The sequence below is a fragment of the Macaca nemestrina genome, chromosome 4 (genome assembly GCF_043159975.1).
Source record: "Macaca nemestrina isolate mMacNem1 chromosome 4, mMacNem.hap1, whole genome shotgun sequence".
NCBI lineage: Eukaryota > Metazoa > Chordata > Mammalia > Primates > Cercopithecidae > Macaca > Macaca nemestrina.
In genome coordinates, this window is record NC_092128.1 from 176,948,919 (window position 1) to 176,960,494 (window position 11,576).

At 47.1% G+C, this 11,576-nt stretch overlaps 1 protein-coding gene across 5 annotated transcripts in view; it reads left to right on the plus strand.

Annotated features, from left to right (window-relative positions):
- Positions 1 to 9,997, plus strand: part of LOC105472692 (intersectin 1) — a 252,536-nt gene extending 242,539 nt beyond the window's left edge. For all 5 annotated transcript variants that reach the window (XM_071095646.1, XM_071095648.1, XM_071095647.1 and 2 more), the window contains 5 exons: positions 527 to 648; positions 2,026 to 2,108; positions 2,425 to 2,508; positions 3,277 to 3,450; positions 5,125 to 9,997. In XM_071095646.1, the coding sequence (XP_070951747.1) occupies positions 527 to 648; positions 2,026 to 2,108; positions 2,425 to 2,508; positions 3,277 to 3,450; positions 5,125 to 5,273 (612 nt within the window). In that variant the 3' untranslated portion in view covers positions 5,274 to 9,997. The remainder of the gene's footprint in view (positions 1 to 526; positions 649 to 2,025; positions 2,109 to 2,424; positions 2,509 to 3,276; positions 3,451 to 5,124) is intronic.
- The last annotated feature ends 1,579 nt before the right edge of the window (positions 9,998 to 11,576 follow it).

Sequence of the window (11,576 nt, forward strand, 5' to 3'; positions counted from 1 at the left end):
TTTTTCTAAATTTGTCTCCATGGGGGCGTTTTTACAGAATTTTCTCTGAAGCAGCAGTTAGCTTTATTTTGGGGGAAAAAAGAGCTATGTATTTATATAGTTACTAGAAACTTCATGTGAAAATCTTTGGAGGGAATTGCTTGATGTAAAGTGGATGAAGACTGCTGTTTAGGATACACCAGGAAAAGCGACACCAGCCAGATCTCATTCTGAAGGAGTTAAAACATACCTGCAAAATTGGGGGTGGGGGAGACCCATATCTATAATTTGTAATCTATGAAAGTTGGTACTAACACAAAATTATTATTCTGGGATTCTTTACCGGAAAACACACACGCCTTCAGTCTGGTTTACTGGAACACACCCAGAAACACACACACATGCTCAGTCGAGGTTACTGAAACACACACATGGGCGTGCACACACGGCTGACTTGCAGTCTCATAAGCGTGCTCACACACTCACGGTTTACCAAAGCACGCAGACCCCCAGCCTCGCTTTGTAATGCCTTCACGTTACTTTGCAGCCTATTTTCCTAAATGAGGTTCTAGTAAAATTACCCACCGACCCTTCTGGAGACGAGCCCATCTTCCACATCTCCCACATTGACCGCGTCTACACCCTCCGAGCAGAAAGCATAAATGAACGGTAAGACCTGCCACCTCCCCAGCATGGGCCCCAAGGGCTCCACGGCTCTAGCACACAAAAGGGACGTGTGATTAATCAGCAGGTGCCAATGTTTCCCAAGTGGCAATGCTATCACCCCTGGCTGGGGTTGGGTTGGGGCTATTACTTTTTTCTACAGCCTCTCAAAAATCTGACACATGGCATGCACTTTCCAAAATAACATGGATTGAAACTAATTTTGCTTGAGTTTTTTTTTGTTTGTTTGTTTGTTTGTTTTTTAAGACAGAGTCTCACTCTGTCACTCAGGCTGGAGTGCAGTGGTGCGGTCACAGCTCACTGCAGCCTTGACCTCCTGGGCTCAAGTAATCCTCCCACCCTAGCCTCCCAGGTAGCTAGGACTACGGGCATGTGCTACCAAGCCTGGCTAGTCTTTTATTACTTTTTTTGTAGAGATGGGGTCTCGCCATGTTGCCCAGGCTGGTCTTAAACTCCTGGGCTCAAGGGATCCACTCGCCTTGGCCTCCCAGAATGCCAGAATGCTGGGATTACAGGCATGAGCCACTGCACCTGGCAGGTTTTTTTTGTTTTTTTTTTCAGAAATGTTTAGCGTTCTTTGAGGTAAACGGAGCATCTCAAGTTTCCCCTGGCTTCCCAGGTGGCAGAAACCAATAGGAAAGCAATTTGGGGGTTAATAGGACCACCCAAACCCAAACCCCTCCTCACCTTGGCTCACTTAAATAGGCATTCTGGGACCTAGGGCTGTGGGTATTTTGCTTCAATCTGTCTTCAAGACACTGCCCTGGAGCCAAGTGAAATAGATCATTTTCTGAAGGGTGAACTTGACACAAGGCCAGCATCATTCCAAAGAGCGTTTGCACCGAGCAAGAAAATTGGCTAAAGCTTTCGTGCATATGGTTCTCAGAAAAAATGAAGGCGAAAACCGCAGCCACAAATGCCTTCCCCCAGGGCATTTTGCTCTTTCTTGTGAAGTGGTTCCCAATCTGGGAAGTGGTTTTTGTTCTTTCTTTGCGTGACTTCGTAAGCAAGATCCTTCTGGCTTTGTTGGATTAGGAAAATATGTGCTGCTCTTCGGTAAGGAAGGAAGAGGAGTTGTGTCCCCATGTTGCCTCCAAGACAGCATCTATCACAGATTTTCTTCCCCGGGGACATGAACGCAGGTCTTGAGGACATCCATGGAAATGGCCCTCATGCCTTTCTTATCGATGGCAGGAATAAGTATTAGCATCATGTGACATAAAGTCAGATTCTCTTTCCCGAGCCTTTGTTGTGAAAATCAAGTGAACAAAGAAAACGGAGTCCTGGCAACAGTGTTTGAACAGACCTGAAGCCTTTTTCCTGAGTTTCTGTTTGGCAACTTTCTGTCTTTTTCCGTCCAAGGACTGCCTGGGTGCAGAAAATCAAAGCTGCTTCTGAACTCTACATAGAGACTGAGAAAAAGAAGCGCGAGAAGGCGTACCTGGGTAATGCATGGCCCCGCAGGCTGTCCTGCATGCTGGCAGGAGGGAGGGCCATCTGGCTGGGCTGAAAATCCTCAGAATAGAAGAGTCCTCTGGACCTAGAGGAGGGGCATGAGATGGGATGGAAGTGAGCTTGGGGTGGGATGCAGATGGGGAGGGAGGACAAATTCCAGGAGCAAGGAAGCAAGAGGTCAAGGAGAGGAGGGGAGAATTACTTTTGAGTCGGGAGAGATACATGAAATGCATTGTGAGGCTCACAGAGATGGGAACGGTGTGGCATGTTCAAATGAAGCATTGTGTGTTTTTCCTGCCATCACAGTCCGTTCCCAAAGGGCAACAGGCATTGGAAGGTTGATGGTGAACGTGGTTGAAGGCATTGAGTTGAAACCCTGTCGGTCACATGGTAAGGCTCTGAGGCGCCCCCGCCTCCTGCCTTAGGGTTGGAAGCTGGGTCCGGGTTCCCCGCACCCCCACCTGAATGTAAATCAAATGTGCTATTTCCATACTCCCCGATCTCCTTCCAGAGTTGGTTTAACTAGCACTGATTTAAAACCTGGAGGTTTTGTGGGGTTTTTTTCATCCTTTCTACCATTCTGCTTTTCCGAGGGATCTGAGCGGCTGCATTCACAGTGGATATGACACAAAATCAGACCAAAGTGAGGAGACAGGACGGGCCTAGTTTCAAAGCCCACTCAATTAATTATGTGTTCTTAGTTTAAGGATGACGCTGACTTCTGGGAGTTTGCACCTGGATTCTCCACTGAATGCCACTTATTAAGCATAATAATTATTAAGAGAGGGGAGCAGCCAGGCACAGTGGCCTGGATTACACACCTGTAATCCCAGTGCTTTGGGAGGCCAAAGCAGGCGGATCACCTGAGGTCAGGAGTTTGAGACCAGCCTGGCCAACATGGTGAAACCCCGTTTCTACTAAAAATATAAAAAATTAGCCAGGAATGGTGGCAGGCACTTGTAATACCAGCTATTCAGGAGGCTGAGGCAGGAGAATCACTTGAGCCCAGGAGGTGGAGGTTGCAGTGAGCTGAGATCGTACCACTGCCCTCCAGCCTGGGCAACAGAGCAAGACTCCATCAGAAAAAAAAAAAAAAAAAAGGGTGGGGATCAAAATGAGGGGTGAGTTCCACCTGACGAAGGCTTTTGTTCCCTTCAGGAAAGAGCAACCCCTACTGCGAGGTGACCATGGGTTCCCAGTGCCACATCACCAAGACGATCCAGGACACTCTGAACCCCAAGTGGAATTCCAACTGCCAGTTCTTCATCCGAGACCTGGAGCAGGAAGTCCTCTGCATCACTGTGTTCGAGAGGGACCAGTTCTCACCAGATGGTGAGTGGAACGCGGCCCCGTGGTTACGCCTCCTTCCCTGGCACTCGTTTGCGTGGGTGAATGTTTTCTTACCTGGAGACTTGGTGCCAGGATTCCTTGGGTTTCCCTCCCAAGAGATGAGGCTGGCTGGCACAAGACGAGGCTCTGTCTCCCCTGGAGGAGTCTTCTGGAGGTGTCTCACTGCAAGTGGACAGAGCATGCTTGGTCTAGAATTGTGCCAGCTGCCCTGGGCAAACACGACCATCTTCTGCTTTCCAAAGCAGGTGACTGTGGAGAGGGGTGTATTTAAGAGCCTCAGCACAGTTCTTCAGTCCTTGGCAAAAAGCCATGCTGGCAATGGATGAAGCTGGCCAATGGAACAAGGATGTTAGCCCAGCACAGGAGCCGCAGAATCAGCCAGGTCCCTTTGGGTGGCATTTTTGTGGCAGTTATTAAGTAGGCAAAGGGATGCAGTCACGTTGGATGAATCATTTCTTCCGCCAGCCTTCTGTTCCTGCTTGGGCCTGGAAAAGAATGGTCTCGGCCCAATGGTTCCAAGAAACGACCTGTCTGTCCCTCAACCCAGTAAAAATCACCGGTGGCCATGGTAATGCGGGCCTGGAATCCCAACACTTTGGGAGGCTGAGGCAGGAGGATTGCTTAAGCCCAGGAGTCCGAGACCAGCCTGGCCAACATAATGGGACCTAGTCTCTACAAAAAAATACAAAACGTAGCCAGGCATAGTGGCACGCACCTGTAGTTCCAGCTACTTGGGAGGCTGAGGCAGGAGGACTGCTTGAGACTGGGAGGTTGAGGCTGCAGTGAGCCGTGATGGTGCCACTACACTCCAGCCTGGGTGACAGGGCAAGACCCCATCTCCAAAAAAAAAAAAAAAAATCACAGAGTAAGTTAAAAGATTATATGCTCAACTTAATTATAACCAAAGGAGTGAGGGTCGAATACTATCATTATCTGTACAAGGTTTAAATGGCTCCATAGGGCCTTCATCTTTTAGTACTTTTTATGTGAATTATCTCATTGTGAGTTAGGTACTCGTTGTGGTAGCTGGTTAAATGTTTGAGTGCGACTGGAACAGTTTGCCTCCCAAGTCTGGACTCTTAACCACTATATGCACTGTCAACTTCTAAATTCTTTTTTCTTTTTATTTTTTTACTTTTTTTTTTTTCTTGAGACAGGGTCTCACTCTGTCACTCAGGCTGGAGCACAGTGGTGCAATCACAGCTCACTGCAGCCTCCACCTCCCAGGCTCAAGCAATCCTCCTGCCTCAGCCTCCGAAGTAGCTGGGATGACAGGCATGAACCACCATGCTAGGCTCATTTTTAAAATGTTTTTGTAGAGACAGGGTCTCACTCTATTGCCCAGGCTGGTGTCAAACTCCTGGACTCAAGTGATCCTCCTGCCTTGGCCTCCCAAAGTGCTGGGATTACAGATGCCAGCCACTGTGCCCGGCCACCTTCTAATTCTGAGAGATAAAGATTGGGGTTGGGTTTGTTTTTTTTAAATAATGAAATACCATGACACATTGGCAACTCTACTGGGGAGTGAGTTGGAAATCCTAGTGTTGGTTTACATCAGAATGTAACAGTTCATCAGGGGGTCCCCAATATGCCAGACATGTGCCTCGAAGACAGGGAATGGGCCCTCTTAGCAGGGTCTGTCTGTTCTCTTTTCAGATTTTTTGGGTCGGACGGAGATCCGTGTGGCGGACATCAAAAAGGACCAGGGCTCCAAGGGTCCAGTTACGAAGTGTCTTCTGCTGCACGAAGTCCCCACGGGAGAGATCGTGGTCCGCTTGGACCTGCAGTTGTTTGATGAGCCGTAGGCAGTGGGCTCAGGGTGTGCTCAGCAGGGTCCCAGCCCACGGCCGCACATGCTGTCTGGAAATTGTGTTCCTTTTCTAAGAAACCATTTGGTGGTGTTCAGTCACAGGGATATGGGACGGCAAAGACAGGCCCCTCAGAGCTTCTAGGAATCATTCTCGACAATCCTCCCTGCCCCGAAACAATTTCCTTTTTCATGAAACAAAGCTCTGTTTTCCTTTGTCCTCACTACAGGTCTCATTATGGCTTCTAGGGTCACTGAAATCCCATAACCCTCAACAGGGTGCAGTTGGGAGTCTAGCGCCTTCCCGGGCTTGAAGAATGGGTCTGATTACTATAAAATAGATTTATAAATGCAATGTCTATATTTTTGGAGAACTCATGTAACCCTCATATTTCTTACATCCACCAGGCCCCAAGTAGACTTCTCGGCTTACAATGCCCAGTCGTTGGTGTGCGTTCAGAAACAATTATGATGGTCCTGTCGTTGCTTCAGAATCCCATCTCTCCCGCAGGGAAATGCTGCCTGGAGCTGATCACTCGGTGAGACGGTCTGATCAGGCCCTGGCTTAGCTCTTTGAAGAGCTGGTCTATGGAAGGTTCCAGCATGTGCACCGTTATAGCCGTTCCTTCCCCCTCTAGGCCTTGTATTAATATATGTCAATGAAAACACACCGGCGTATTGTTGCGTGGATTCAGTTCTGATTTCCGGCATGCTTGGAATATGGTCACAGAAAGCCATTATCTAGAAAGTCGCCCGTCTGCTGGATCAGATCACTGCAGGTCACTGGAAAGGCAACCTGACAATGTTGGGTCACTGGGTCTCGATTGGCAGCCATGGTGGAAAAATCTCTTTTGGCTCAGAGGCCCTGTGATATTTCACGGCAGCAGTAGTTAGTTGCTGGTGCCCTGTTCTGTGCTTGGATGTGCTGAATCCTGATTGTTGTAGGAAATTTCAACAACTGTCTTTGGTACATTCCCCAAAAAGCCACGTCCTAGATCCCCAAGGCGTGAAAAGGAAAAATGTCAAGCTGGAGGCTGGGAAGGAAAATGAAGACAGTCCATTATGTGGTGGGTGAAAGACCCTAGGAGCATGCAAGCCCCGCACATCCTGGGCCAAAGACCTAAGACACTTTCCCACCCTCCACCACACCCACCCCAACCTCACGGTAATGTGCTTGTTCCAAGAGTCAGGACTGTATGACCATGTGTCAAGCTGTTTGGTTTGAGTTCTTTAATTTTTTTTTTTTTCCCTTAAATGCCAGGAGATAGTCTGGTTAGTTAGATAGTAACTTGATTTGCTAATGAAAAGTGGGGGCCGTATTTTGTTCGCATGTTAATATTCTCATAATCCCAGTTTGTTGTGGTCATGAAATGTCCTTTGCATGTTCTGTTGGTACCGGAGTCTAGCTTTCCTGTACTAGATGGTGTTCTCTTTGATTGTAGGTCCTTAGACTTTAATTAGGGTTATAAAAGCGCTTTCTAAATAATAGCATCAGCTTTGTGGCGGAGTACCCCCTTTGCTGGGAACTGAATGTGTAGTGTTATAATTTCCCATGAGAGCCCGGTCATACTTCAAGCAATTTTTTTTAAAAGTGTGTGTTGGAAAGGACAACAAAGTTTACATTTCATACTTTTAAGAAATACTTTATTATTTATTTATTGAAGATAGTGTAGAATTTTGTATCAAGAACAACAGACATAAGTATTTTTTGAAACAAGCAAATATACCCTGTAGTTAGAAACTTTCAACTGAACGTGTTAGAGACCAAGTTTAACTTCAGGCATGCATTTGTTTACCATTTCCCAGCAGAAAACATGGTTAAAAAACTTTAAGTTTATATTTTTTGATGTTGTTAAGAAACTTTTAAATTAATCTATAAATAGACATGCAACTTATGCTTTCCTATTTCTATAACCAATACCGTTTGTTCAGTGTGTTTATGAAAGACACGTTACCATGGTAGAAAAAAAGTATTCCATGTGTAAATGGCGTAGTGTGGGTCACCATTCCAATCTCTTTTTGTTCTCTGTCCTGTCTTTCCTTCATTGACTTTATTTGCGTGTTAATGTGGACATCATTGTTCATGTAGGTAGCGTATGGTATGCACAATGACAAACAATCGTTTGAGGTCCCAGGTCACCCACTCATAGTGTCCTATTATTGGAATTAATGTAGCATGAGAAAGCAATATGTGACTGTTTTTCCTCAAGTGACTCTGTTGAACATCCTTGAGATGCTCCTGCTGTGTAGCAAGTTCTGGATTAGTGTCCTTGTATTTCCTGGTGTAATTTGTAACGTAACCGATCGTCCTTATGGAGGAGTCGGGCTGGCCCTCGGATCCAGCTGTGATTCATGAGTTGTGTCAAGGGGATTGAGGAACAGGGCTGATGCATGGAGTCTCAAACCCTTGGGCCTCTCTGTTCCTTCACCTCTATTGACCATCTGGGCTATATTTCACTGAAATTATATGCTCCTTGCCAACAAGGAGTCTGTCTCCGAGCTCTTCGTTTTCTACATATAGGAGTTCTGTAGGCCACTGCATCCTGGCATCCTGATCTCAGCCTTTTACACACCCCTGCAAGCGTTCCTCTGCTCTGAGCCACACTGCTAGCTCCTCCTGCACACTCTGATCTCCTTTAGTCCAAGAAGGGGCTGTCCTGGTCATAGGGTTACGCTGTAACCCTCAGTCATCCCTGAGAACTGAACTATCCGGGGACCTCTTGGGCTGAGCCTTCTTCATACAGCAGTTCTCTAGAAGGGACAGTCCACATCCTGGTCCCTCTGGGACAGGGCCTCTCTGGCTGCTGGCATCATGCTGGCAGGTAGACGGACAGCATCGTCTCCTGGAACCAGGTTTGCTGGGACCGTGAGAGCCTGAAGATGTGGCTCATTCAGATCCAGGCCTGAACTAATCTGGAAGGAGGGACCTTTCTAGGTGCAGGTCACCAGGAATGCTTGAGGAACTAGAGCCAGACTTCCTTGTTTGTTTGGATAATGTGTCTCTGTCCTCTGATAGCAGAGGAAAGGGCTCTGCTCTCAAAGAACATTCATGTAAGAGGAGGCATTTTTTCTTCTTTGCTTTTTTTTAAACAACCTAAAGACCTAAGTGTATGAAAGTAACTGATTTCATCTGGTCGAGTAGCCCTGAAGTTAACTGGGGGAAAAAAAAATCCCATCAGAAAATGAGTAAATTGACCACCCACATTATATCTTATCTCGGTGACCTGGTACCAAAGCTCAGGTGTCCTCCAGGGGTGTATTCCGGGGTGGCAGAGGGATTCGGTGCTAGCGCCAGCGGGGAAGGACACTTGCAGGCCTGCCTTCCAAGGCTGAGCAGGCCGGCTGTCTCTCCAGGAACTGGCTAGGACAAGTGTAAAGCCACTGACCACACAGAACAAGGATGTTCTAGAATCTGATGGGGCTCAAGATGAAGGCAGAAATGGACAAGGCACTTCTGGCTTTCCTGGAAAGGCGGAGCTGTTGGAATATATTTTAGAGTAGGCCAGTACCCTGTATAAGCAGAAAAAGACTTCTCTACCTCTACTCCAAGTTGTTTTTTTTCTAGTTGATTGAGGCTTTTTGATTGATAAGAAGAAAATATGTTTTGTATGTGTAACAACTTTAAGAATTTCCATTGGAAACAGAAAGTATGATTTGATTTGATTTGGTTTCTAAATTCTCCCTTCCTTTTCAAGGTTAGCGATGTGCTCTATAGCAGACACTAATACTTTCACATGAATATCTGGTGTGCTTTGGATATAACAGGGTCATTTCAGGCTTGAGGTGAGTGCGCAATTAGCAGTGGGTCTGTTTGATTCAGATACACTTGTTTACAAGTTTAGAGCATCGTATGCCAGAAAGTGACATAAAAACAAAGGCACCTGGATGGCTTTGTTTTGCTTTTAGATAAAAGAGCTTTAGCTCACACCATGCAGAAGCATAACTGGAGGCCCAGAAACCAGTGGCATGATGAAGCCCTCAGTGTAGTCTGAGCCACCATAAGAGGCATTAGGGAAAACTAACACCTCCTTCTCTTTGTACCATGGGGTGCTGGCATGCCTGCTAGAGACTTCCCCTTACTTCCAGGAATGGCCCAGGGGCTGCTTAGTATATCGTTAGAATGTTCATTCTCCTTCTTTTCCCTGGAGTGGACCAGTGAGACCAAATGCTTGTGTTTCTCTATGTTTTCAGTTCATTTGTTCAAATGACACAGAAGATGAATCCATTTCTGGGAAGGCTGAGCTCAGATGAGGATTTTTAGGCCAGCCTACATTCTGGGGCAGATCTCAGGGACAGAAACAGGCTTGTATTAAATATAAGTGGCAGGCGCTTCCCTAGAACAGCCTTAACCTGCACGAGTGAGGGAGGCTCAGGAATTCCCATGACATTGATCTAGCAGCTTCCTGCACGTAGACACTCAGTTCCTTTTAGGGACGTTCAATGCTTGATCAAATGGGGGCATTTTCTTTCTTTCTTTCTTTTCCCAACTACAGTGTAACTGCCTACCTGCCCGGGCCCCTTCTAGAGGAAGGTGGGCTTTCCTTGTCCATGAGTGCCAGGAGGCTGCACTCATGAGGTGATATTGTAAAGCAGCAGAAAGACTGAGGGTGCAAAGAAACCACAGCTGCCATTCACGGGGCAGCTTCCTCCAGCTCTTCTGCCCAGTGACCTTACAGGCTTACGAGGAGCCTGATGAGAGCTGTCCTGGGGGCCCAGGGATGCATTCCCTGCAACTTCCTCCTGTGGGACCTCCAGGTCAGCTCATTCCAGGAGAAGCAGTCTCAGGCCCGTTGGTGTCCCCTGATACTCCCACGTGCCCGCCAGCCCGGTTTCTGATGAAGATGTGGCTCAGTCCCTGCTTCTCCTTGTTGCAGTGACTTGTACTTCATGTGCAGGACCCGACTTCTAGAGGGAATGTTTCCCTTGAGCCCTTGGATATTTTTATTCTATTTTGAATGGTTCTGATCAATGAATGTTGCTTTGTGCGGGGTTCTTCAGAGAAATAATGCAAACCGGCCAGGTGCGGTGGCTCACGCCTGTAATCCCAACATTTTGGGGGGCCGAGGCAGGCGGATCACCTGAGGTCAGGAGTTCGAGACCAGCCTGGCCGACATGGTGAAACCCTGTCTCTACTAAAAATACAAAAATTAGCCAGGGGTGGTAGTGCACACCTGTAATCCCAGCTATAATCCCAGCTACTCAGGAGGCTGAGGCAGGAGAATCACTTGAACCTGGGAGGCGGAGGTTACAGTGAGCCAAGATCACACCATTGCACTCCAGCCTGGGTAACAGAGTGACAGTCCTTCTCAAAACAAACAAACAAACAAACAAAAAGAGCTAATGCAGACCTCTTCTGGTTAGACCTGACACGGAGGAAGTAATTGGCTGTCAACTTAGTGGCACCCCACAGCTTCCTCTGGATCCTGCTTCTCTGTACTTGGAATGCAGTTGTTTATTTGAGCTAGAAGATTGGAAGGTTCTAGAATTCCTGTTTCCTCACCCTGCACTGTATCAGATCCAGGATATGTCTGCAGGTCATCAGGATCAACTAAGATACATAACCTTTTATCTGTAGGAGCCAGAAAAAAAAAGAAATCTATTCCTGATAGGCATGGAAACTTAGTCCAAGTGAAAGAAGACATCTAACAGCTGTCTGTCTTGGGAGCATTAAAATCCAGACACCAGCACACTAGACAGTGCATCTCTGGATTGTGATCTCTCAGAAACATCTTAGTAGTTAATGCACTGTTCATTTAGGGAGTCCCCATCCTGGTCCAGGTCACCCTCCTAGAAGCTGGGAGGCAGCTCGGACGGGCCTGCCTTGGTGGCATTCAAGCAAGCCTAATTGGATTAGGTTGGTGTAAAAGTGATTGCGGTTTTTGCCATTGCTTTTAATGGCAAACTAACTTTAAGTCATTAAAATAAGACCCAACGCTTATAAAAAAAAGTTTGGCCGGGCGCAGTGGCTCACGCCTGTAATCCCAGCACTTTGGGAGGCCAAGGCGGGTGGATCATGAGGTCAGGAGATCGAGACCATCCTGGCTAACACAGTGAAACCCCATCTCTACTAAAGAATACAAAAAATTAGCCAGGCATAGTGGCGAGTGCCTATAGTCCTAGCTACTCGGGAGGCTGAGGCAGGAGAATGGCATGAATCCAGGAGGCAGAGGTTGCAGTGAGCCGAGATTGTGCCACTGCACTCCAGCCTGGGTGACAGAGCAAGACTCCGTCTCAAAAAAAAAAAAAAAGTTCATATCCGCCTCCCAATAACTTCTTTAGTTCCATGCAGCCTCAATCAGTT